This window comes from Cynocephalus volans, chromosome 9 (genome assembly GCF_027409185.1).
Source record: "Cynocephalus volans isolate mCynVol1 chromosome 9, mCynVol1.pri, whole genome shotgun sequence".
NCBI lineage: Eukaryota > Metazoa > Chordata > Mammalia > Dermoptera > Cynocephalidae > Cynocephalus > Cynocephalus volans.
In genome coordinates this window covers 67,128,538-67,156,107 of record NC_084468.1, presented here as the reverse complement: position 1 = coordinate 67,156,107, position 27,570 = coordinate 67,128,538, and the positions used below count along the sequence as shown (strand labels likewise).

Here is a 27,570-nt window from a genome sequence, read left to right as displayed (position 1 = left end):
GCTGGAGCACCTGGGGGAGGTGATGCCATCCATGGGGCAGCACATGTGGAAGGACCGTGTGTGGAAGGAGACAAATCCAGTCCTGGACATCTCTGTTGGAGAGATTCGCTAGTTCCAGAGATGCATGTGCAAATGTAGAAATGAAACTCAGGAGAGATCAGGGAGAAGGTCAAATTTTATGGAATGGCTGTGGAGTAGCAGGAGTATAGGAAGTTCAGAGTAGAGGGACGGTCTACACCATGGGGATGACCAGAGGCAGCCCTCAGAGTGAGACAGAACAAGCCAAGCACGGAAACTGGGGATGCCCACATGGATGGGGCAGAGGATGAAGACCCTGGGCAGGCAGTGAGAAGAAGCGACCTGACAGGCACAATGGTGTTAGGTGAGGCTGATGATCAGGAAACCAAACAGGAAAAAAGCATCAAGACCCATAGATATGGACATCGACGAGAGAGAGAGGACAGAATCCAGCCCGCAGCCAACAGACGGAGGAGGGACGGCGCAGAGGTGCCATGCGGACAGTGTGTGCTCACCGCTTTTCTAGGAAGTGTTTCAGAGAAACGAAAAGGAGAAATCAGGCTGAAATATGAGGGGGAGGAAGGGGCGAGGGAAAGTTATTTTTGTGATGGGCGGGAGTTGAATGTGTTTTTAAGATGAAAGAAAAGACTCACATATGAGGAGAGGATTAAAAGTAAGAAAGAGGCAGGAGGGTTAACAGACAGGAAAGGCAGATACTCGAATAATTCAATTCATTCAGTAATTATTTATGGAGCACCCAGCACTGGTGCTACCGTGTCCAGATTTGATATTTGATCAGTCTCCATTCTCATGGGACTTACAGTCTAGTGGTGGAGAAAGACAATAAAGAAATACATAATATGTATATTATATAATGTTAAAAATTGTGATAAGTACCATAAAAAGTGAACAGCATTCTGTGAGAGTAACATTATGGAGGCCTATGTTCACCAGATTGTCTGGTGTGGCAGGGAAAGTCTCTTTCAGGAGGTTAAGCTTTAAGTAGCGACCTGAAGGACAAGAAGGAGTAGACTTTTGGAAAGTCAGGAGAGCCATGTCTGCAGTGGGAGGGGCCACAGAGACCATTTCTAGCAGAAAGCATGATGGAGAATATTTATAGTTGGCATCCTTTTGAGGGCAGAAGGCAATGGGGACAATATTGCAATCTCTCTGAAGAATTGAGAAATAAAAGATCTTACCCAAGGTTAGCGTGTTATAATCTGGTTGGAAACTCCAGTCTTCTTACTACTCAGACCAGTGCTTTTCCGTGGTACTGCACTGCCCATCATTACAGTGTCAAGAGTGCAATTTTATTTTGAAAGAACACAAAGGAAGAACATGGGTCTGTTGCTCGATTCAGCTTTGGCTGCCCTGGAACCAACCCTGGGGAATCTTCACTGGGGAGCTGACTGAGAGCTGAAGAGCAGAGATGCCAGTCCAGGGGCTTACCCAGAAGCTTCTCATGCCCAGGCAGAGCCTCTTTCTGCAGGTGGAGGAAGTGACTTACCTTTTGAGAAGGCTCCTTTGTAATCCATTTCTGCCAATGACATATCAGATGTGTTTGGATCCATTAGGAACACCTTCTCGTTATTGCAGAGCTGAAATTCAGTATTGAGCGAATACACGACCGGTACAGGGCGGTTGGTCTGCTGGAATGCAATGGGTATCAGGAACCTAAATGCAGGAGAAACAAGGGCTCTTTGAGAGCAGTGTCAGCTTAGCATGTGTCATTTGAGCCGCCCTCCTTTTTCCACCCTTCTCAGGATTGTCACAGAACTTTACTGTGGGCACTAAATATTTTCTGAATAAAGAGGTGTGTGGGGGAGGACTTATTTGGTCATTATGAAGTTAATCTGATCTTTTGAACAGGAATAATTTAATTAGTCTTTAGAACTCTTTGGCACCCTTTCCTTTTTTCTGGCTCTTTCATCCTGAGGGCCCCCAAAGTTGCTCTTTGATTGCTAGACTTCTTCCCAGATCTGCATGCACTGAGATTTTGACTCTTTCGACCTGGTCAAAACTTATCTGTCCTTCACGCCACCTTTCAGGACATTGCTAGGTGACACTCTCTTGCTTTGCCCCTTTCTCCTACCTCATTGGCCCTCTTCCTCAGTCCCTTGCTTGTCTGCCTCCTTCTGACAGGTGAGGGCTCCTCAAGGCTCTCTTCTGAGACCCCTACTGTTCTCCCTCCATAATTTCATCCGAGGTGATCTCAGTCTTGTCATTGAGTGCATTTGCCATCTTAAAGGTAGTGATGATACATTTAACTCTCTAATTCAGATTTCTCCTCTGAGCACAGGAAACACATATCTGGTGACTGAATGGCAGCTCTACTTGGCTGTCTCAAGGATACCTCAAATCCAACATGCTCTTCTCTCACAAACTTGACCTTCCTTCTAGTGTTCCTATCTCACTGAATGGCCACACGAGAGGTATCAGCCTCCTAATTGGCCTCCCTGGAGTACCTCTTAGTTCCCACTAATCTATTCTATATACTGTGATCCATGAGCTGTGTAATTTTTAAAAACTCAAATTTGTTTAAGATCCTTCTGTGATTTCCCATAGCTACTAGCGTGAAGAACAACATTTTTGACATGATTATAAAGCTCTGACCTCTGCCTATTTCTCCAGCTTCATCTCCTGCTACTCTGCCCCTTCCCTCCCTTTCTGGGATCTAGCCAGACTGGCCTTCTGTAAGTCTCCTGATCAGTTTTCTACTCCATGATCTCTACTGCCTTAGGACTCATTTACTCAATAAATATTCACTGAGAAGTTGCCAGATGATAGACATTGCTCTAGTAATGGCAATTCATCTGTGAAATGAATAGAAAAACATGTGCCCAAGGGAAGTTACACTCTAATGAGAAGATAGTAAACAAAATACGGTATTCCACTTATTATATATATACACAGTGGAATACTATTCAGCCTTAAAAAAGAAGGAGATTTTGCCATTTGCAGCCACATGGATGAACCTGGAGGACATTACGCTAGGTGAAGTAAGCCATGCACAGAAAGACAAATACTGCATGATCTCACTTATATGTAGAATCTAAAAAAAAAAAAAAAAAAGAAAGAAAGAAAAGAATTGAATTCACAGAAACAAAGAGAACAGTGGTTACCAAGGACAGGAGGAGGAGGATGTGGGGAGATGTACATCAAAGGGTACAAAGTTGCAGTTATGTAGGATGAATAAGTCTAGAGATACAATGTGGGCATGAGGACTACAGGTAATGACACTGAATTGTATACTGAAAATATGCTGAGAGAGCAGATTACAGGTGCTCCACCACACACACACAAAAGATAATTATGTAAGGAAATGGATATGTTAATTTGCTTGACTGTAGTAATTATTTACTATGCATATGTATATCAAAACATCATGGTGTATACTTTAAATACATATGATAAAAAGGGAGAAAGGAGGGAAGGAAGGAGGGAAGGAAGATAGTCATGGAAGGCCTCAGAGGGAGGGAAACATTCATGCAAAGGCGTGAAGGTGGCCAGGGAGTGAGGCATGTGGCTTCCTGGGGAGGAAGCTCTCCAGGCAGAGGCAAGGGTAAGTGCAGATTTCGGGGTACAAATGTGCCCAATGTGGTAGAGAAAAAGCCAATCAGCCAGTGTGGTGAAAAGGCAGTGAGTGAGGGAGATGAGATGGGGAGGTAACTGGGGCCAGATCACGAAAAGCCTGACCTGACCATAAGGACATTTGGTTTTATGTAAACTTTTGGAGGGTTTTGAGACAGTGAGTAGGGTCTGCTGTGTTGAGAAGACACTGCAGGGTTGCCGCAGGGAGACCTGTCAGGAGGCCATTTCAATAATCCAGACAAGTGATAATAGTGTTTCTGACCAGGGCCATTTTCAGGTAGTCAGTGAAAATGATTGGATTCTTAAAATATTTTAAAAGGGAAGCCCATAAGCTTTGCTGACAGTCCCTTAATAAGAGAAGACTCAAGGATGTTTTTAAGGATTTGGGTGAAAGCACTCAGAATAGGGATCGACAGATGCTTTAAGCAAATGGCCAGATAGCAAATATCTTAGACTTTGTTGGCCATATGGTCTCTGCTGCACTTTCTCTGTTGTAGCATGAAAGCAACCACAGACAACACTACACCAATGGGCGTGGCTGTATTCCAAAGTAAAACTTTATTTACAAAAAGCAGGCTGTAGTTTGCTAATGCCTGACCTGGAAGACTGGAGCCACCCTTCACGGGGATGGGAAAAGTGTAGAAGAAATATATGAGTATTTGGTGGCAAAAGATAAGGAATTTAGTTTTGGATATGTTAAGTTTGTGAAAAGAGCCCAGTGGAGATGCTGAGTAGTCAATATGATGTACAAGTCTCCATTCAAAAGGTGAGACATGGACTGGAGGGGCTCATTTGCGTTTTAAAACCTTGAGATGGCTCATGAATGAGATCACCAAGCAAGTGAAGAGATGGAGAAGAGACTGTTCAAGCTCCATACTTAGGGCATTCCAAATTCAAAGACTGGGGAAAACAGGAGGAGCCAGCAAAGCATCAGTGAGGAAAAGCCAGTGAGGCTGGAGAACAACCTCCAGAGTGTAATACCCCAGTTGAGTGTAGAAAGCATTTAAAGGAGGAGACACTGATCAACTGTTTAATGCTGCTGAGGGGTCATGAGAAGAAATAGTGAGACTTGACCCATGGATCTGGTAACATGCAGTCGTTGTTGACCTTGATAAGAGAAAGCTGAGGTGAACAGTGTGAGCAGAAGCCTGAGTGGAGTGGTTCCAAGAGGCGATGGACAGCGATAAATTAGAAATTGTGAATATAGACAACTCTGCAGATGCATTTTGAGTAAACAGAAGAAGAAAAGTAAGTGTTGTGGGAGAAATGAAGTCAAGAAAGGACTTTTTTTGGAAAGATGCGAGAAGGTACAACTTGTTTTTAAGCCGACTGGAGTGATTCATAGATAGGGGAGAAGTGCTGGAGAGATGTCACTATAAAGGGGACAAGAAGCATTGGTTCCAGGGCATGAGTGGTACAGCTGGCTTTGGATAGGAGCTCAGACTGTTCACTCATCTTGACAGGTAAACATGCACAGACATGGACATGATGGCAGGAGCTCGGTGAACTCTCTTCTGATTTCTTCTGTTTCCTTCATAGAATGGGACACAGGGGAATCATTTGAGGTGGGGACAAAGGAGATGCAGCAAGTTTGAGGGAAGGGATGAAACAGTTTTAAAGACAGGGATGGGTTACAGAACTGTTGCTCTTAGGGCCAATTTGAGATTAGTGGTAATGACTTTAATGTTTTCTAGCTTTGACCTTGATAGACATTTTGCAGGAATACTCTCTCCTCCTTGCTCTACTCTCCTTTGCCTAGTTAACTCTTATCTATGCTTTAGATTTCAACTCAAACACCATCTTCTCTAGGAAGCTTTCCCTCTTTCTCTTACCTTCCAGGCTAGGTTAGACCCCTTATCATGTGTTCCTATTATACTGTGCACTTTTCTCTCACAGTGCTTATTATGGTTTGAGATTTTATTTAAATGTGTGACTGACTGTCTGATTGCATGGTTTGCATCTGTTTGCTCAGCACTGTGTGCCTCACTAGCCAAGCTCCTGACACATATTTGTTAAAGGATAATGAATGGGTGACCATTTCAATGCTTTACTCTTCCAAGAGAGTCCATCTGACTGTTCCCTTCTTTCTGTTGAAGGTGCCCCAGTGTGTAGATTTGATAGGGATGGGGTGTAGGAAGAACTGGGGGCCCAAACAAGCCAGGCTTGACCCTGCTCCAACAGCCTTTATATAACCATTAGCTGTGTCAAGAACTCATTTGCCTGACTCAGGAAACAGATTTTTCTTATTATTACTGATATTCCTAGAACCCACCATAGCACCTGGCACTTGATAAGACACTCAATATTGATTAAATGGAATAAACAATGGAACTGAGATGGTTATTATTATTCATAAGGTTATAATATATAACAGACCTTACAAAAATAGTCATAACATGAGATACGATTATTTTGGGTCTGAATTCCCTGTGTCAGTCTTGATTTTTTGGGTGTTGTAGTTCTATTGCAACCGTATGGAGCTATATAGGGGATTGAGAGTAAGGTTAGGTCCAGGGGGATGTCACCCTGGGAATAATGGGGAATCTACAAGTAATGATGTCCCTGTCATAAGACAAGGAGACCCAACTCTGAAGCCCCACTATCCTCAACGACACTCTCCCCGCTGCTGCCTCCCACACCTATGCAGCACTGGGCCTGGACAGAGGCTTGTTGTGTTCCTTGCTCCTTTTTGCCATTTTCAAACCATTGCTCCTCTTTCCTCTTAAAAATCCCAGTACCAACCCTGGAGATACTCTTCTTACACATGTGCACCAAGAAATATACATAAGAATATTCTTTGTAATAGATAGAGAGATTCTGGAACAATAAGCCAAATGGAGCAGTAAATTAAATTGCAGAATACTTACAATGAAAACTTTAACACAGTGAACCACAAACTACAGATATGTGAATCAAACAAATGAATCTGCAAGTGACTTACTGAGTAAAAAAAAAAAAAAAAGCAGCAGAGAGAATTCACATAGTATGAAACTTTTATATAATGTTCAAAGCCATACATAATAGTGTGGAAGTAAACATGAGGTAAAAACATAAACCAAAACAAGGGATGATAAATACAAATATCAGGTTAGCGGTGACCTTAGCGGGAAGGAGGAAGAGGGTATGACTGGAGAGGGGCACGGAGAACAATCCACCTGGGCCTTTGCACTGGCTGAGCTGCTGTAAGCTGTAACCCTCTCGTGTACTGACTCTTCTCTCTGGGAGGACTCCGTCTCACTTCCTCCTCTCTTCTCAAACCCCAACATTCCTCACTGCCAGCTCATGCCTGATTTCTCATTTCACAGGGAAAATAGATTCCACTGGATGGCCACTTTGTCACCATGCCCTTCCCAATCTACTCCTTCTCCTTCGCCTGAGCCTGCAGATGCTGCCTGCCTTCCTCTTTCGTGGAGGAACTCCCTGTGCTGCTCTCTCAGGCCAGCCCTGCTTCTCAGCCCTCATCTAGCCCCTCGCCCTACTCGAGCTCTGCAGATTTTCCCTCTTTCTCCTGCATCATCAAATTTCCCATCTGTTGGATTAGTCCAACCAGCATACAAACGTCCTGAAATACTTTTTCTTATTTGTTTGGAAAATATTTCATAAACAAATATGAACACAAACAAATAAGACCTCCTTTTTCTTTGACCCTGTATCTGTTTCCAGTTACTGCTGCTCTTTTCTGATGTCCTTTATAGCAAAATTCCTTAAGCACTGTTCATTCCTGCTGTCGCCACTTTCTCACCCTCCTCTCCAACTCACATCAGTCAGGCTTGTACCCCCCCTCAGTCCATCAAACCTGCCCTTGGCCAAGGTCATCAATGACCTCAGTATCTCCAAATCCAATGGCCAATTTTCAGTCTTTAAAAGTCAAATTTCAAATAGTATTCTCTTAATGTTAATGTCAGATTCTGTCTTCAGCATCTTCTCTTAGAAATGTTTTCTATATACTTCACTCAGCTCCTAGAAAGGCTCACTAGACTACACACTGCCTGTGGGCACAGGTGACTTTCTCATCTTCTGCTCTAATCTAGTGCTATAATCTCCATGCCTAGGCCAGAACAAAGGATATGAAAAGAGATGAATAAATACTGATTGACTGACTATGTGGCACCACGCAGACTGTCTCAGGTCGGAGCTGGGCATGGGCTCCTGCATAGTTGATTCTCATTATTTGCAACAGTTGTGCTCTGTACAGTCTCCACAAACATCAAATGAGTGGATACTTGAGCCGTTGCTCCTGGGGGCCATACAGGGATTCCCGCGAGCCTCTGGTCACAACCTCTTCATCAACTGATCAATACATAAACTTGCTTTATGTCTGTTTCTGTTTAGCATATATTTGACATATACATGTTGTTGATTCATGAACATTGAACTCATGGCTAACAGCACTGTAACTCATGCCTGAACGAAGGTTACCTAACACTCCATAAGGCACATTGCAGCCTTCTTGTCCTTAGGGACACTAGAAAGCACTTCAGCACTATGTTTGGGAGCCATTTTAAATAGCAAAATCCCCAAGAAAAAGCACAAAAATGTGCAAAGCATCACATTAAGTAGAAGGTGAAAAGGACACTTGTTCCTAGTACAAGAGCTTAAAACAAGAAGGCAGAGCATCACCCTGTCCTCTCAGCTGGGGACATGTGTCTGGTCACACAGACTTTTTGGCACTCTGTGCATGTCAGGCAATGACTGTGAAAGCACCTTAAGCATTGATTTTGGGGTTACAAGTAAATTTTAGTGAGTAGGAGACTTTGCAAGTAAGAACTCCACAAATACTGAGGATCGACTGTGTTTTCCTACCTTTCTGGGGCATGTGCGGTGCAGGCCAAAGGCTTCTCTCCTGGGTCCACCCACGGCTGGGTGGGCTGCACGGTGCAGGGGATCAGGTAGATGGTGTACTCCCCCGAGTAGTCCTTCCTGGAAACGTACAGAGCAGATCATGGTCATAGGGGACAACTGATGGGTTATTCACTTACCCAGAAACACAATGACTTCATTAAACAGTTTTTCAGATAGTATTTGTGCCCAGCATCCAAGAACTTTACAAGTCTGCAAACACCACTTTTGGGAACTCATCTCTGATTATTCTAACCTTCAGTATATGATCCAGAGGCGTTACTTTCATTCATTCAAGTCCTTTTCATGAGGAAAGCTGAGAAAGGCTTTTGGCCATTTCCTTCAGAATTCATGACACTCACTTGACAATTTTTTTTTTTTTTTTAGTGTTTCTTATTGACTGACACCCTGTTCAACACATTCTCAAATGCAAAGCTTTTACTTAAGATGTGACCGTGTCAGGTGCTATTGGATAGAAGAGGTAGCAAATGCCTCAGGAGTCCAGGACACCACTCCAGAGCATATGGAAGCAGTGCCCTGCAAAGCACCCACCCCAATTTCAATAGCTTGCAATTTTGAGGTTCCCCTTTCAAACTCTACAGCCTCATCCCTTCACGAAGTTGAACAATATCGCTTCTCATTGGAGACTAGTTGTTAGAACTTTCTCTATTTATGGTGGGGCACAGGATGCACCAAGTTATGACACCAAAAGCACAGAGCCTTTGTACTCCTCATTTATTCATTGGTCACACTTGTCATTGGGGAGCAGCCCCAGCTCTGGCAGGTTACCCAGAAGCCAGCCAAGTGTCCAGAAACTTCAACAAGATTCTTCCCGGGCTTTGGGAGGCTGCCATCCATTGAATGAAGAGTGCAGGGCTGTGAATCTTAGTAACTGTTGTGAGTGACCTGTGAACAGTTCTCACACTTGCTGTGCTTGTTCTTTGACCACTTTTTGGTATTTATTTATTTATTACTAAAATGATAGTAAAGATTTGGCTAAAAAAGTAAATAAAACTTTTATAACATGTATTGGGGATCAAAATTTAGTGGAATGGCTAAGGCTGGAAACTGGGAAACAGTCTAACCCTAGCTTGGCTTTGCCACTGTCACAACTGTGTGATTTTAGGCAAACCATGCAAACTTTCAGAGCCTTCATTTCTAGGCTCCTTCCTGCTCTACAGCCTGCATGTCTTCAGTTTTCTTGTATGATTCCTTTCTTCCTCCAAAGCTTGGATCAGCAGGAAATGAGACCTAGTATGTGAATTACATAAAGATAACACATATAATGTGACTAGTAATCCTTCAGTAATAGAGATATTTCATTAGGCAGAACAATCCTTGCCTGACCCCTGCTTTCAAAAAGTCAGGCCAGATCATGTCGCTCCTCTGCTCAAACTCTGCAGAGGATCCTGTTGCACTACAGACTAAATGTCAGAGTCCACACACTGGCTTACAAGGCCCTGAACAGTGGCCCTACCTCCACTCCTTACTTCTTTGACCTTATCATTCATTACCCTCTTCCTTGCTTACTCCAGTCCAGCCACACTGGCCTCCTTACTGTTCCCCAAGCATGCCAGAAATGCTGCCATCCCAGGAACTTTGCCAGGAATCCTGCTCCCCCAAATCTGCATAGCCAAACCCCTCACCTCCTCCAAGTCTTTGCTCAGATGAGGTCTACTGGGAACATCCTAATCAAAATTATAATGTCCCCCAATTCCTGGTCCCCCTTAACCTGCTCTATACCTTTTTTCCTTTCATTGCACTTACCATCTTCTGACATATGTTATATTTTATTATTGATTATGTCTACTGTTTTGTGTCTCCTTACTTTACTGTAAGTGCTATATTCAGTGATTTTTTGTTTGTTTGTTTACTGATGTATTCAAAGTGCCCAGAACCTTCTCTGGCACATACTAAACATTCAATAAATAACTGTCAAACAAATGATTGCAAGACAAACTGCAAGTTCTCCCAAGCCTTGGTCCTATTTTTCCCCATTTCTAAATACTATTTAGACTAATTTCCTCACTAACTCTGCAAATATGTCATACACAGTCCTAGAGGCAGACTTTAATCCTATAGCTCTTCTCACGTCCTTCCTAAAAACTAAACATTTCACACATCACAACATGGAACACAAGTTGCCCAACCTCCCCCAGGAAGCCTTGTATGATCCACTGCCTCTACTGCGCTCCCTCCTTCCTGAATAACTGTGGTCTTGATGTTCTGTAGCTCTCACAGTGCACTTAACACACAGCGCTTCATGGTGGTCTTCATTTTGCCACTTATCTATGTATCTTATCTCCTTTCCTCAAAGGCAAGCTCCTAAATGATGCTTATTCAGGAACTACCATGTGCTAAAACCTGTGGTGCTGGGGATTTAAGACTACTCAGGCCTTCCACCCTAGGGAAGCTCACAATCTAGTGAGAACATGGGACCAGCAAACAGACCATCATAAGATAACAAGCTGTCTTACAGTAGAAGCTGGACCGAAGTGGGAACTGGGAGAAGGGAGCTGCCAGCTCCACGTGGGAAGCCAGCGAAGCTGTCACAGAGGGTTCAGCATTTGAGCTGGGTCTCGAAGGAGTCAGTTTTGCAGGAGGAAAGGACAGAGAGAACTGGAAGGGTGTGGAGGTAGGGATGGGCTGGTGGGTTCAGGGATTGGTGACACATCTAATGCAGTTAGAAGGCTGGGTGTGAGATGAGGCAAAGGAGGGGCTGGGCCTTGTATGCTACATGAAGAGTGTGAACTTCACGCAGTAGGCAATGAGGAGTCAGCAGAGGACTTAAAGGAGGACAGTTTCTCTGCCTATAGACTGGGACAAAGTACTTGAATAATCTCATGAGATTCTAGGAAGCACAGTCCTCGAAGATGATTATATATTGATTTCAAAGGAATCATTATGCAATAAAAATACCTGATATAAAATCAGGAATTTGTAATTAAAGAAGTCTTTCTGAAAACGATCCTTAAGATAATCTGCCACTTCTTAACTGTAAAACTGGACCAAGGTTTTAATGCTAAATGTAGCTTTTAATTTCACAATCTGTAAAATGGGGTTAATAATATTTATGACACATACTCCTGGTTGCTTTCTTTTCACAGTAGTTTTAATTGTCTTTTCTATTCTTCTCTTTTATAAATGTGATATTTTACTGTATTTATCCAATTGCTATTCTACCTGTGGAAGAAGAATAAGTCTTGTTATTTATAGGACATTGGACCATCAGGGGTGACACCTGGACCTAATAACCAGAGATCCTTGATTTTGCACTACTGGTGGTTATTGAAATGGAATTTCTTTATTATACTATGTTTTTTGTTGATATACTTTCCAGGTTCTTTGTAGGTAGATGGGCCATGTGGCTAAGTTCCAGCCAGTGGGATGTGAGTGGAGCTGCTCTGAGCCCCTCCTGGTCTTACCCTTGGAAGAGCCTGAGCATTTCCCGGTTTATACATCACACGTTGATCTGAGCTAGACTGATTTCTTTCTCTATTTGCCAGAGAATAGTTTCTATCTATCCCCCTCCCCACCCTTTTAAAAAAGAAATCCAGCCTTCAAAGGAAGGCGCTATTTCCCAAGCTCCTGAAAGAAACTGAAAACCAATCAGATCTGCCCCTGGAAGCCTCCAGTACTGTATTTACCTGTTATAAGAGCTGGTGGCTCTCCAGAGCTGGTAGGGAGAATCAAAAGTTTGAGCACTCCACAACAACTGCAGGTCAAATTCAATTCCTCCTAGGTGGTCAGGGGTCAATATGAAAGATTTCACATCTGGGAGAGTGTGGTGTTCCATCACAAACTGTCCTGTTTCAAGGGAAAACACACGTACTTGTGAGTTGTACTGTATCTGTGATGAAGACTCTACAAAAGCCTAAGAACTGAGGTAATGTTCTGCTGTCAAACAACGAAGGTTATATCCTTTTGCCCCTTAGAGTATATTCCACACTGGTTGGGATAACGTGGCATCTCACCCCAGCCCATGCTCCTCCTCATGATGGTCATTATGGTCACATATATTTATAAACACTAGGGATGTGCCTTGTGGAAATGGTGCCAATGAGCATATTCCCAATAATAGGGGTCTTCATGTGACAATGAACATTAAATACACTTAGCTTTGAATTCCAGCCAATATTTTTTTTTGGAGGTAGAAATGTCTCAGTAGTTTATAAATAGAAATATCAATGTCAGAAAAAAGATCACATGTAGGGCCACTGAAGTCCTTGGTGGGAAGGGGACAACTGTAAACATCACTAAAAAGGTAAAGGTTACTCAGCAGGACACCTCCACTCTTTAAAACTGTGGTGATATAGGGTTGTATGGAAATAAAAATAGGGCCACTAGCCTAGATGAAAAGAAACTGAAGATATTTAACAAGCAAATACAACATATAAATTTTGATTGGCCCCACCCTCCTTTTATATAAACAGATATAAAATAAATGTAGACAAATATAAAAGCAAATAGAAAAGACATTTGTGGAACAATAGAGGAAATACAAGGAAATAGAGGGAGTGGATATTATTGAATCCATGTTAAATATCCTGGATGTGATAATGGTACTGTCATTGTATAAGAGAATGTCCTTCATCTCAGGAGATGTTTACTGTAGTAGTTAGGACAACTTGACATGAAGTCTGCAATTTGTATTCCAATGCATGACAAAAAAAGGTATGCGTGTGCATACATGTACATACATACATAGTGAAGTGTTAACCACTGTTGACTTTGTAGAATTGTTCTGTTGTTTCAAATTTCCCATATGTTTGAAATGTTTCTCAGTAAAAACGTTGGGAAAAACCAGCACTGATATTACCTCTGAATTTGGCATGGGTCTTGAATTCAATAACAAGACGGCCATCCTCTCGAATATAGATTCTTATGATCTGAAGCCTTGCAGAGAGCACACTGTCCGTCTGGATGCCTAGGCAGGCGACCATACACAAAACGTCCAAGTTAGGGCATCACAAGTCCTCCCACACAGTAACCAATATGTAAGCTATCCCAGGGACATTTCTAAGTAGAGCTGCACATTTATTTGAATGTAACTTAAGATAAAATTCATATGTTCACATGAGCATAGAGTTTAGAGAGACATTTGCCAATTAAAATTGTATGACAGCTCATTCTGCTTGGTTCTTTTTTTACAGTTCCATTGTCCTTGACATAGATTCTTCATACCTGCAAGTGCCACTCAGCCCAGATGCAGGCTCAGCAAAAAATGTATCTTAAAACTTTTTACTACCAAAATTTAAACCAGGAAGTGGTTATAGCACATCTGCTTCACATTGTATTTTCTTTTCCTCACCAGGACACCCTACAGGACTTAATGGAGCTGTAAACAAAGTCTTGGTGGCTACATTTAGCACTCAAACCAATGGAGAATCAAAGGGAAACTTGTAGAAGGCCAGCTATATATGGCACGACGGGAGCAAGCTGTGGCTTTAATAAAGGCAAGTGCAGTCATGATCCCCAATGAGTTTAGAAAGATCAAAAACTAAAGGCTAACCAAAGGAAGGGAAAAATTAAACAAAACAAAACAAACACCAAAGCTCAAGGAGTTATCTGACCCAGAGTGGAAAAACTTCCTGAAGTTATTTTCCTATGAGAAATTTAAAGCAAATAAATGATTTGAGCTTAAGCCACTTAATAGAAGGAAGAACTGTACTTTCAATTACTAGAGATGAAGCCCTATCTAAAGAAAACTCCCGTAGCTTTTTAGTTTCTCTACCTCAGATAAAGTAAATCACCCCTAGGGAGGAAAAGAGGGGGATGGGAGCAGTAGAAATAAGGGGAAACAGGATGGGGGTAATGTTTGAAGTACAGGGCTCTGAAAATGCGAAAACAAACAAACGAAAAGCATAACAAAAAACAACCAAGACCCGCTGGAAGGAATGAATGAAAATCAGGGAGGTTTAAGGGGCATTCACTTGGTAGCAGTGGGAGAAGGTGGGTGGGGGGAGATACAGAGTGGGAGTGAGGTGTGTGCTCCCAGCTGAGGGGCTGCCACTGATCCAGCCCCTGGGGGCTCCTCTCAAAAAGGGCAGTGACAGGAGGAGTGTGAGGGGAAGGTCATTTAAAAAATTCAGCATTGCCGCCCTTGACGTCCTGAAGTTTAAAACTCCTACTTTTGAGAAAGCAATAAAAGAGCAAATTCTATGCCAAGTAAATAAAACAGGCCACTTGACATACATAAGTGTTCTTGACCTATTTTTCCATTTCTGTGTATCTGATTTGAAGATCCTTTTGCTCCTTCAACAACATGAATCACACCATTTTAACCAGGAGAAAACGATTATGCTCCAAAAGATCACACACTCCTCTGAATTCCTGCTGGTCAGTATAGGACCCACCTTGTCACTTGCCCTCCTCTGCTTTGGACCCCTACCTATCTGGGCTAAAGCCTTCTAGCATCAGCATTTATGAACATCTTTCTTTTTTCAGGAACCACAGATGTGTACTCTTTCCAGATGTGAGGACAATGAGATGAAGAAAGCAGCTACTGTTAAAAGTCACTACTTATTTTTTTTATTTTAATCTTGCTTGAGGGTAAGGTGGGAAGAGTTAAGATGTCAATGGATATACCTGTTCTCCAGAGAACAGTGTCATAGAAGAAGGAAAACTCCATCTCGGTGTGGTGCTCCAAGGAGGCCCAGCCCCTAGGGGCTGTCACATAGATGTAGGACACATACAGAGGCACGTGTACTGTCAAAAACGACTGAGCAGAGTCTCTCACCTGCCAAGGAAAGTGTGCACACACAGACTTATTTCTTCCCTGGGGTGAAAAGGCATAGGATCAGCTCATCTTGGTTCAATCTTCATTCACTCATTTCGTCTTTCACTCATTCAATAATCATCAATCAAGTGCTCAAACTGCACTTTATTTTTTAAAAAACAAAGGGCTCACAGCTGCACTTTAGTTTTAAAAAAATAAAGGAAGGAAGGAAATAGAAAGTGGCCAGGATGCTCCTTTAGATAGGGTGATCTGCGAACCTTTCTGAGAAGGCAATGCTAGAACAAAAACACTTCTGCAGAGTGACAATGCCTCCACTGTTCAATTGCTGGAAGCCTTGGTCAAAATTTTAAAGTATCACAATTACTCCCAAGGGATCGACCTGATAGCTCTGGAATCTACCATTCAGTACCTGCTTTCTTAGCTGACCATTTACCAGTGACCTGTAGGGGAGCCTGAATCATATCTAGGAAGCTTACCAACAGACAGCCCAGAGCTGCATGTATACTTTGATAATGCTCTGTCCCATATAACGCTTTGGAAATAATTTTGAAAAGGCAGCACAACATACTTCCAAGAGAACACTTCTTCTAAAGGGATTCCTGTTACTGCTATTAATTTGGCTCAATAATTTTTACTTTACTATGCAATGAACAAAAAATGGATGGAAAGATAAAAAATTAGCATGTTTCCATAGTGAAGCTAATTGTACATATGAGTGGAGAGTTGCTTTATTCATTTTTTAAATGTTTTAAAATATTTTCTTTTATAACAAAAAAAGCTTAGTTTAAAACAATTTTATTTTGTCACTGGCCAAATACCATAATATACTATGGGACTTAATTTTTCTTTTGTTTTGAAAATACAATATAAAATGTTTCTATGGGTAATTAAGGAAAACAACCAGATGCATTATCAATAGTTGACATCAAAAACTTTACTTTTTAAAGCTTTTAAAAAAACATTCAAAGTTGTCAGGGATTTAAAATTTATGCCAACTTTTAAAAAAAGATTAAATTTCATGTTAATTTAAAGATCCCTTTTTGACATGCTTTATTCTGTTTCCTTTAGAAAATGTCCAAATTTTATCCGGACCTCACACCGTGTTCTGTCCCTTAATACACAGGTTTTGCTAAATAAACCTGCCCCAGTCTCACAATTGTTGATCTTAGAACCTCAATAAATTCTCTGGCGGACTGACAAAATTAATTTTCAAATTTGTTTCTGTTTATTCTTCTCTAGCCCTAATGATGTTATTTACTAATTTTTCTTGTTTGTTACTTTAGATATCTTTTTTGAAAAAGAAAAACCCTGACAAATATTTACTGCATACCTATTTTATGCCAAACACTGTGCTGGGTTCCTCCCCTGTTAAGATTATTAGTCATAATTTCAGGTGAGGTTCATAGAGGTTATGTCTCATCCAAATGTGCTGATATTTGACAGAGAAAGGTATGAACTAGGCCTTGATTCTTAGGTTCAATAGTCTTTCTACCACAGATCAGCTGTTTCAATTATTTTTAAAGAAACAGACAACAATAAAACACTTCTGTGTATGCATTTTTTCTGTGTGGGTCTAAGAAGTGGGATATACATAATAAGAAATCTTTGTCTTTGAGATTTTTAAGCATAATCTGAACAAAGATATCCAAAAATGTAATTAAGGCAAAATCATGAAGAACAGAGAATACTAATTTTTGAGAAGCCAGTGGAGAAATAAATCACTTAGTTTTGCAATTTTCAAAGTGCCTGTAGGTTATGCAACTGCAAAACAGAAACAAAAGCCTAAGAATGCCTTAAAATTCTGTTCAGTAGAGGGCAGTAGTGTATACAAAAGTGAGAGGAAACCACAATGAGAGGCATCACAAAGAAAACAAAACAAATTTTATCAAAGATACTTTCTCAAAATGATTACTCTAAGTCCCTCTACAAGTGCCCTCTTTCAGTGAGGTTAAACCTGATTTGAAACGAAGAGCAAACATCTAACTAGTTTTTAGATCATTGAGGTAACTGCCCAAAGTTGGATAGAATCTGTTTCAGAATTAAGTTTCCCATGAGGACAAATTAGCCTTGTCTTACTGGCCCTTTCATATAGAAGTGCCTTCTATGACTCTGGCTTCTTGCTATAAAATTTTCTATTGGCACTGATGTTCAATGGCTATACATATTTTGAAAAGTGTCTATTTTTGCAGGGCTTGTCAGTTTGGAGTAGGTATGAAACAAGGTGTTTTAACCATGATCTGTCCACAGTGCCCTTCTTGTCTTCTGAAAGTCAGGTACCACCTGCCTTTGTCCCCTCTCCCCAGTGAGGAAGAAAATACATCTATGTAGTAATAACCCTACCATCAAGTGTAAATCGTTTCAGCTTTCCAAAATACATGAAGAGGGAAAAACATATATGCCTAGAGAAGTAAATACGAGATTTTTATATAAATGATTGTGCAGGCAGTAACTTTTTCCCACATTAACTTGATTTAGAGGACTTTGGGGGCTCTCTCTGGTCACAGCTCTGCTTGAGGTACTTATGAAAGAAGACTCCCTTGGTTGGTTGGCCCAGTTCTGGATGCAAAGTGCTCACTGAAGTGCTCCAGGAGCCAACAGGACCGGGCAGGGCACCCACGTGCAGGTGGTCCTCACCCACGCCCCGAGCCCCCACCTGGAAGTCGGCAGTCACCGAGCCCCCACAGACGTCAATTAACTCGGTCATGTCGTAATAGGCGTCAAAGGTCCACACGCAGCTCTTCAGGTTTAGGTGTTTGTAGAGCTGGATGGTCTTCGGCTCCCGCACGCTGGGGTCAAATTGGAAGGGGCGGTCATAGCCAGGCCCCAGGGCGGTGCTGTCGTAGACGGCGTCGTCCAGGAATCCTGCCTCTACCAGGGAGGGAAGAACAAGGAACGGTGACTCTTCTGCGGGGCCTGGAAGCTGAATGGGGAAAGGGACGCATCCTTTTCACAGCGGGAGAGCTTTTGTCCACCTGACACTCTGTTAATAGAGCAACCCAGGGCTGCCACCGCACAGCGAGAACGCGAGGGCAGCCTGAAAAGCGCGTGTTCACTGCCCGTGGCCAGGTGTTCAAGGGAGGAGCCACCTCTGAGACCCCAGGAACCCGGGAAGAAAAGGTGAACAAATGACACCACGAATGAGGGGCACACCTGGCAAGTCTGGTCCTGTGCTTCACCTGCTCCACCATCAGTCCCGAAGAAGCAAGATCGTTACTGTACGGATCATCCACTGATGAACTCTTATTTAAGGCTGATTTCAAAGATAGCTTTTATGTAAAGTTAACAAAGCAACATCTGACGACCTCTCCTCCCTCCTATGGTTTCTGAACTCTTGGGAAGAAGGTCTTCATATTGTGTTAATGGGTAAATAGCTCACTAATGATGCTTGACTAAACCTCACCTGCTGCAGGCAAAAATCACTGGATCACATGCTGCCAAGTAAGTGAACTGTTCTAAATTAAGGAAGACCTTTATGCAGCAGAAAGCTGAATACAGACACAATTTTAGAATATTAGGGTTACGATTTTTATAGTACTAAATACTTAAAGCTATAGTATTTTAAAAGAGTTAATGCATTTCTTGGGATGCTTGACACCAGCACCCAGCCCCCTGCCCCACAACATGTTGAATTTAATTGTTTTTAAGTAGAAAGAGGCACAAAGTTTCAGTCTTTAAACACAGCATGTTTCTTCTACTTGCTGCATGTGAACCAATTAAACTTCCATGTGATTTACACTCAACTAATTTCTTCTGTATAGAGGCCATCACTATCAAAAGTGATGCTTAGTGAATATGAAAGAGCATATGAATGCATTTCTGTCTTCAAAAACTCTGCTAAGTGATTCATCAGTTGTGAAGGGAGGAAACACGCACCTAAAGTGAACTTCCCAGGGTAAATGGAAACAGACAGTATTCTTTGTAAAGTTACATGTCTGCTGTGGTGAACACAGAGATGTGCTGCCTCAGCTGTCAGCTCCTTCAGGGCTGCGTCAGTTGCAGAGTGGCTCAGCCCAAGGTCATGCCCTTGCTGGGCAGCCCGCATCCAGACACTGAGCCAGGTGGACTATGAAGGTCTGGCACTTTTTGCTGGAAGGAGGACAAGTCTCTCTACCAACTTGCCTTTGTCAGCCCACACAGCAGTTTGACGTCTCCCACTGCCCAGTCCCGCTTTCCTCTTTCCTTTAACAGGTGTTGATCCCTAACAAGTATCTTCACCACAAATTCCAGCTCAGCTCTTGCTCCTGGAGAATCCATCCTATAACATTTAACATCTGCACGTTAACTTTCTAAAGATGCTACTATAATAAGGTTTTGGAGCACTGAACCAAATATGCTTACTATAGGGAAGGAACTAAAATATACCACGGTAGGTGCTTTCAAAATGTCAGTGCATTTAATCCTCACTTTGCTTGACAGTAACTGTTATCTTCATGTTCTAGACAGGAAAACAGTGGCGCCGAGAGAGGTCACGCTATTGTCGTTCAGTTGTATAGGCACTAGAATCAGGATTTGAACCTAAGTCAGTTTGATTTCCTGTGTTTTCCTCTTCACTTCATTGTCTGAGCTGCCTAGGTGTGGATGTTTGCTAGGAAAGAAAACCACTAACTAATATGCAGATTTTGAGGACCAGAAAACATGAAAAGCAGATTTCTCCTCACTCAGCCATATCCTGAAAGTCACTGCTCTGGGCTGGTGGGGGAAGACCAGCCCTGAATTCATCCCTCACCTGAGATGCCTCTGAGGTCGTGGATGGTGACTAAATTGGAGCAGACGTGCTGGTGTCTGTAGATGGATTCGGATAATAGAAAATGCAAGTTGTGCAGCGGCATGGTGGAGACGAGGGGCAGCATTCCATCCTGGTGTGGGATCTGCACCGAAATGTGGATTCTGGAGGGGGAGGGGGGAAATGCAGAAGTAAATGTTTCGATACATGCTATACACAGTAAATAGGGTACATTTCTTTCTCATCACCTAATTTGTTTTCACCAAGAAATTTACCAATTATTTTTTTCTGATGCTTTCCACGTAGGATTTCTCTCTGAATACAAGGGTGTGGATGTACACCTAAGACTGTTCCCCCATCCCACCCACCCAAGAGATCCTCCAGACTCAGGACTGAGTAATCAGGAATCAGTTTTTTTTTTTTTCTATACAAGAAAAGATAACATCACGATCACAAATTACTTTAAAGCTTTCTTTAGCTTTAAATGGAATCTTTGTTTCCTCAGGAGCTAAAGCTGAGTGACTGACACAGCTGCTGCTCTCCTGCTCAGTGAATGAATGTTGGTAGGGCTGACACTCATACTTTTTAAAAAGTATTTGTTTTAGTCAAAAAGGTATCATTGAGCTCTTGAACTTTAAGGCCAATTTCCCCACCCAGCCAAACATCTTAGAAGTTACAATATCCTAGCACACATAGCTGTCTCCCCCCTACTGAAAACAGCCTTTTCTTTCCTCTCTTCCTTTTGGTCCCATCAGCACCACATGTCTGGCCCCCTCTAGCCTCAATGTGCAGCATGCTGTCCCTTATCTACAGTCCTCGGCACTTAGGCAGCCTTTGCATCAGGAAATCTGTGACTTATTTATATTGGCTACTATTTCTTGTATGTTTCTTAGACTCTGTTTATCTTGCCCCCCCCCCCCCCGCCCCCATGAGGACACGGTTCCTTCACTACTTTTCTTTCCTTGGAGCATATGGTGTACATTCTAAATAAAATATGATCTTAATAAATTTTGGTTAAGACAATGACAACAGAACTGTATTTACGGGCTGCATGTCTTTTAACCGTACAAGTGTAGATTTTCAGCATGTTTACTGAAGGTGTGTCTGAGTTTATATAGCTTGTCTTTCTGAGCAAAGAGCCATATTTTTAAGAGGAATCAGAACCTTGGATATGAAGAGGAGGGCCCTTTTCCTAGAAATTGCTAAAAATTTCTAAAAATTGCTTTTTAACAAAAATAAATTTTATTGTTAGGAAAAAAAGAGGGATTTGCTTATTCCTGGCCCCACATTTAAACCTGTCTTTTTCATGTAAAGGAACCCATTTCTCTGAACTCAGTTGTTCATAAAGGCACACACTTAAATAGTATGGGGTTTAATCAATATGTACAGCATACATCAATTCTTTTTTGCTATGCAAAATGAAAGTATATATCTCCCATCAAAATCATGGTGACACAGGAAAAAAATAAGTCAAGTGACTTATAGTCACTTATTTGAACACTCATTTGTTCAATAAGCATTTAGCGAATGCCTCTTAGGTTCCAAAAAGCACTGCACTAGGCAGAGGAGATGCAAAATAATAATCACGGTCCCTGCCCTTAAGGTATTTCCATCTTCTCTGTGACAGAGAGAAATGAATGATGATAATGCTCTGAAAGAGACAGATATAGGTGCCAGAGGCCAGAGGAACCAGGGGAGGGGCTCCACATTAAATTGGGGGAGATAATGGGAATGTTCCTAGGAGAGATGCCATGAGCTAGGTATTACAGGACAACAGGATTTAACTACAGTGAGTGGAAAGGGTGGGGAAGATCTGGAGTCAAGGGTAATAGCATGGCAGAGGCATGTAACCTAAAAGAGCTTGAAGCCCTTGGGAAGTTACATGTGATTCCCTGCAGGTGGACTGGCAGGTGAAAATGACAAGGTGAGGGAAGCAAGGCTAGCAAGAGAGGCAAGGGGCCAGACCTTGAGGGACCTTTGAAGAATTTAAACTTTTTCTGAAGCATTCATCACCACTATTTTTATTCTGCAGAAGCATCACTCTTTGATCTATCCCACCTGGAAAACAGACAAAGGATACCTGAGATTCCCTCCACTCTCTCATGGTGGAAGGCACCACCTGCCTGACCTGTTCGGATGCTCCTTGTGTTTGACGTCCAGGTACTTCAAGGTTGCGATGAAAGACTGAGCCTGGAAGCCTCTAGCTGTCCCAGCCACTACTGGAGTGTGGCAGATAGCACTGTCTGTTCCGATGGTAACAATGTTGCTCCTTAAGGGGGTCCCCACATGGCCCACCTTATCCACAGCCTTTGCCACACAACGCACATGGAATCTCCGGCTGAAGTAAATGCTATCCAGGACCTACCGGGAAGAATAGATCACTTCAGACATGAGTATCCTATTTAAACTGCTTCTTACACTGTTCCGGTACAAGGTAATCTGTGAAGGCTATGCATCCATTCATCGATCTGTCCATCTATTCATTAATTCATTACATAATTATTGGCTTTCAACCATGAACCAGGCACTAGGGACTGTGCGGTGAGTACTTATAGCCTAAGGGGGTAAGACAATGAGTAAGTAGATAGATGTGGAGCAAGAGCCCAGAGATGATTGGTTATCATTAAAGATATTGTTCACAGCATAAGGACTTCACAACTGTTTGCAGACCTTCCAGCAAGAATGGTTGGCTCTAAGTCACTGTCACTGAGAGCATGGTGTCAGGATACAGAGGAGAGATGTGTCCTTCCCAGGAGTTCTTATTTCTCCTTCCTTTTTACTGCTTTCTGCCCGCTCTCCCCTGACCCAAATGACCACACACACTGCAAGGGTTACAATAACATGCAGGCTTGGAGCTGAGAACTTGGCCTCTGACACCAACTGGCCTTTGAAGGTCTTTCTACAGATTCCTTCAAGTTCCCAGACATATAGAAGCCATATGAGTATTTAATCTATGCAGAGGCAATGTAGATCACCAGGACTCTTTAGGTTATATGTACATACACATAGGGAAGTATATAACGAGAAAAATTAATTAGTAGTTCTGTGTCATAGACCTCCCAGAAAGCAATCACACAAACTTATAAATTCTACCCATGGAAGCAATTTTCACTGAAGTCCATTAAAAATTAAAGAAGATTTTTCCATTAAACTTTTCTTAATTAGCTGCCAACACTTTATTTATATATTTATATGTGGACTTAGCCCAAAAAAGATTTGAGGTCTCTTACAAAAATGCATGTAATACAATGCTATTAAGTAGATAACTGAAGAAATAAAGATAAAGCAAAAGGAAACTAGGGTAAAAGGTATTAGTTACCAGTTCATTGCAAGAAGGAAAACTGAAGCATAAAGTCGTAAATTTGATATCCGTTAAAAATGTATATTTTGCTCAAATCGAAACAGCTCTATGGTTTTGTTGAACAGAGAATTAGAAACTTATGAACAACAAGCTGTTGAGTCGTGCCGTTTTACCTTTTTTAATCGTACAGAAGATGATTTAAATTTGAGCTAGGTTATGTTGCAAAAGAACTGATCTTCTGGCCTTTCTGAATAAGTTGTGCCAAAGACAATGGGTATGAGTGACCCTGCTTTATCTGAAGTCTCCTGTCTATGCCTAATAGTGTTCCTCTGCTATTATCATCCCAGTGAAGCACTTGTAATAGTGGGAGCAAATTTGGGTTGAACAGGAAAATCTAGAGATATTCAGTTTGAAAGAAATCTCTGATTTCTAAAACTATTTAGTGGACTAATTTTAGTCAAAAATCATTGAGTGCTTACTATGTACCAGATACTGTGCTGAGCCTAAATCTGAACTGCATTCAGCTCTCTTTGGGAAGAGAACAAACTTCATCAGTGGGATGAACTACCACCGTGGACTGACTGCTCCTGAGCTTGGGGAAACATCACCGCTCACTGCTCTCTGATGGTGGCAGCGGTGCTGGTCTGGTCTTCAAGCTCTTTGAGGACAGCAGTTGCATTGTGATCTTCTTTTCATGTCCTTTCACAGGTCTTTGTAAAACACCAGTCACTCAATAACCATTCTATTCTTTTATTTAATAATTGATCCCTACTATGTGCCACCAATGTGCTTTGCCATTTTGGAATATGCAAATGTAGTAGAAACCTTGGTCCACATCCTTCAGGAGTTTATATCTTAATACCTAATGAATGACTGAAGATATGTGAAAAGAATAGTAATCACTTAATGGTACCTACCTAGAATCTTTGACTTTATCATTTATAGATCACATTTGTCAATAACCTTGTCAAGTAGCTATGTAAAAGAGGTATTATTTTGCAAATCAGGAGATGGAGACTCAGAGAGTTTAAGTATCCTCTTAACATGACATAGTTAAAAACAGGCAGAATCGGGATTTTTAACAGGTCTTCTGACTACTGGCTTAGTTCTCTTTCTGCTACACCATATTACCTTTCTTATCTAAAAGAACAAGAAGACTGTGTGTGTACTATGTGTGCCTACTTATTGGTTTTATTCCAAATACCATGCATGGACCTTAAGCAATTTGATAGCTAGTGTCTGAGTGAAAAAGAGCAACGTCAGTTCTCTCCCTCTCCAACCACACCCAGAGCCCCAGACGTACCATGTGGTTGACACTGGTGAATGGTGTGTTGTCGGAGATGGTCTCAAAGGGAGACCGGGCCCCATTGCCATCAGTGGGGGCAGCCACTTCCCAGCTAAACTGCACGGACGTCTGGTTGATGCCAGCCTCGCTACAGCGCTCCTTCATGATGGCATATCTGGGGAAATGAGGGTCACAGGGGGTGACACAGACCAGTGGGTAGCCTGGGGAGGGGGATTTCTTGACTCCTTCCTTGGTAACCTCTTCCACATGGTCATAGTCAGCAAGTGTGACGACCTGCAAAAGAGCAACAAAGCTTCAGCCCAGGTTGTGTATCAGGAAGGTCAGAGAACTACAACTCCCTTTTTCAGAGACCCACAAGATCTCTAAACTTCTAGGGATTTCTTTAAAATTTAACAGGAAAAGTTTTTACAATTCTTTGTCAAGCACCCCTAAAAGATACTGCAGATTTTTAGTGGTGAAGGAGATTCTCCTAATGCCTGGGCTAAAAGCTTTATTATCCTATTAATTGCACTCCTAAATCAGAGCCTTATCACTTGTGTGAAAAATACATTTGTTTTCTTGCACACTGGAACTAAAGCTCTATCATGAATGGCGGTTGCTAGTTTAAAGTTGCATTAAATTTTTAATGGTATGTAGTAGCACATTTGGTGAAATAAGAGTAAATAAAGGTAGTGTATTTCTTCCATGTTCAAATAAAAGACACATTTTGAAATAATCCTTCTCTTCTAAAATATAAAAGATTAGTTAGGGGAGATTGGAAGGCTGCCTCCGACTGCTTTACTATTATACGTTAGATTTCCCTTGGGAACCTTCAGGCACTTTCCTGTTAATTGTAAAGGCAATGCACTCATTCTACTTGTTCCAAATTGAGAAACATGGTTCTACATTTCAGCAGATACTCAGTTCTATGTATGTGGTGAGTGTGTACGATAATAGATATGGGGTAGTATTACTTTCTTACTCCTCTAGATCCCACCAAAGAAATGAGAAGATCACTTGTAATCTTTGTCTTTATCAGACTAAGATATCAACATGGTTTGAACTTTCTCTTAGGTTAAAACAGGGTTTCTCATGCTCGACAGTATTGACATTTGTGCCTAATAATTCTTTTTATTGTTGGAGGGCTGTCCTGTGCTTTATAGGATATTTAGCAGCATCCCTGGCTTCCACCAACTGGATGCTAGTAGGACCCAGTGAAACACTTGTGACAACCAAAAATGTCTCTAGGCATTGCTAAATGGCCTCTGTAGAGGGAGAGTGATGGCAAGATTGCTCCTGGTTGAGAGCCACTGTGCTAGTAGAACAAAGAAGTAGAGCTCTGGAAGCCCTACTTCCCTCAAGTTCTCACCTACTATTCACTAAGACATAAAAGCAGCAATCCTTCAGGTCATGTGACTCACAATGGGCGGTGCTGGCAATATGAGACTCCCTGCTGCCTCCTGGTCTAGAATAGTCACGGTGGCTGTGGTCACATCCCCAAGAACTGCTTCCACTGGGTCATCTGGGCCCAGGACTAGAGAGAAGGATTCATGCCATTCCCGGTCTTCATTAGACAGGATTTCGACTTTAAAAAAGATATGATCCACACCTTCACCAAGAACAGAACAAAAAGAGAGCAAAGGCCTCATTAAGGACGTACTCAATAGAGTGCAGGTTGGTGCTGCTGAGACATCAGGTTAAAATATGCTCTTTCTTTTAGAGATTTTTCTATAAATGTGGTCACTTTAACCTGATCTCAAGTGAAGAACCTGTTTTACAGACCAAATTCTACCTGTGGTGGAGGCTCAGCATTACAGATTTACTATTCAACACCATATGAGGATTAATGGTCCCTGCCTGATACTGGCTGGCAGTAATAAAAATCTATGATCCAAAATATGCTTCACCCTGGTTACGAGGTTTTTTGCTTAATTTTTCTTTTTCCTTTTCACTTATGCATGAGCTCCCGTGTGGCCCTAAGTGCTTGCATACATAGGCACCTTTCAATGCTGTCTCCTGAGAAGCAATAGTTCAAAGGCTACCTAGCAGGCCAGTCTGCAGAAAGATGCTAATGTGGAAGTTTAGTGGTCTGGAAGGCAGAGGGTTCAAGCCTTAGAAACCCCCTTCCTTTTCTGTAAAACGATTCTCTGAAGGTGCAAATATCCCTGGCAGTAGTTAAGATCCTCTTCCTCCTCTCCTACAGACATCTGGGCTAGGTTGCTTCTACACCTATATTTTCCCCAGAGCCTTACGCAGAAAAGAAAAACATAAAGACACTTGAAAGAGAGGTCCTTGTGCAGATTGAAAGAGGGCATCTTCCTTTCCAGCAGACACCGATCAGACACACATGGGATGGCTCTGAAAGCCCTCAAAGTTCCAGTGAGACAAGAGAGATGTCAGAGATCCCCCATCCTTTCTGAGGGAGTCATTTTCCCCCTCCACTAGCTGAGACATCACTAGAAAGTCTTCTATCACGGTTGCCCACCTCTGGCTGCATCCCAAGTGGTGCCAGGATCTACAGCATCCTCTTCACTTTGTACGGCTCTAGAAAGTTCTGTGAAAAAACCTACCATACAATTCGACCCTTTTCATGTTTTATCTCCCCCCCACTAAATTAATACATCAGACAGTTAAATAGCTAGTTGTGACCTGAATGCCATCTCCCTCTTTTTCCTGACTCACCTCCATATCCATCTCTAGGATAAATCATTTTTGGAAAGTCCACAACAAGGTATCCTGTTTCCTAGCAGATGAGCATAGGGACCACTTGAGCACAGGGACCATTCCTTCCAGATTTAGTAATCCCTAAAGGACCCAGCCCAGTGCTTGGCACCAATGTCTGTTGAATGATGGCAGTCATGTATATATATTTTAAAACCAAATGCTCCTATCACTCAACCAAATCATAGGTGAAAAAAATATCCTTTTAAATGAACCAAAATGCCTAGCATGTTCTGAAGTAGGGAAACTATTTTTTTTTCCAAGCCATTTTCACTAATTAAAAATTTTAGCTGCAATCTCAAATGTGTGCTTAATAAATGCTTTATGCTAGTGGGACTGTTGTTTGCTTCTTT

The 27,570-nt window shown here is 42.0% G+C and overlaps 1 protein-coding gene across 4 annotated transcripts in view; it reads right to left on the bottom strand.

Moving 5' to 3' along the window:
• The window catches only part of FRAS1 (Fraser extracellular matrix complex subunit 1), a 422,531-nt gene that overhangs the window by 7,645 nt on the left and 387,316 nt on the right, over window positions 1-27,570 (bottom strand). For all 4 annotated transcript variants that reach the window (XM_063108769.1, XM_063108770.1, XM_063108773.1 and 1 more), the window contains 10 exons: window positions 25,918-26,105; window positions 24,515-24,790; window positions 22,039-22,271; window positions 19,914-20,074; window positions 17,841-18,055; window positions 15,037-15,187; window positions 13,268-13,375; window positions 12,096-12,255; window positions 8,413-8,529; window positions 1,526-1,692 (listed from right to left, as the gene is read on the bottom strand). In XM_063108769.1, coding sequence (XP_062964839.1) covers window positions 1,526-1,692; window positions 8,413-8,529; window positions 12,096-12,255; window positions 13,268-13,375; window positions 15,037-15,187; window positions 17,841-18,055; window positions 19,914-20,074; window positions 22,039-22,271; window positions 24,515-24,790; window positions 25,918-26,105 — 1,776 coding nt within the window. The remainder of the gene's footprint in view (window positions 1-1,525; window positions 1,693-8,412; window positions 8,530-12,095; window positions 12,256-13,267; window positions 13,376-15,036; window positions 15,188-17,840; window positions 18,056-19,913; window positions 20,075-22,038; window positions 22,272-24,514; window positions 24,791-25,917; window positions 26,106-27,570) is intronic.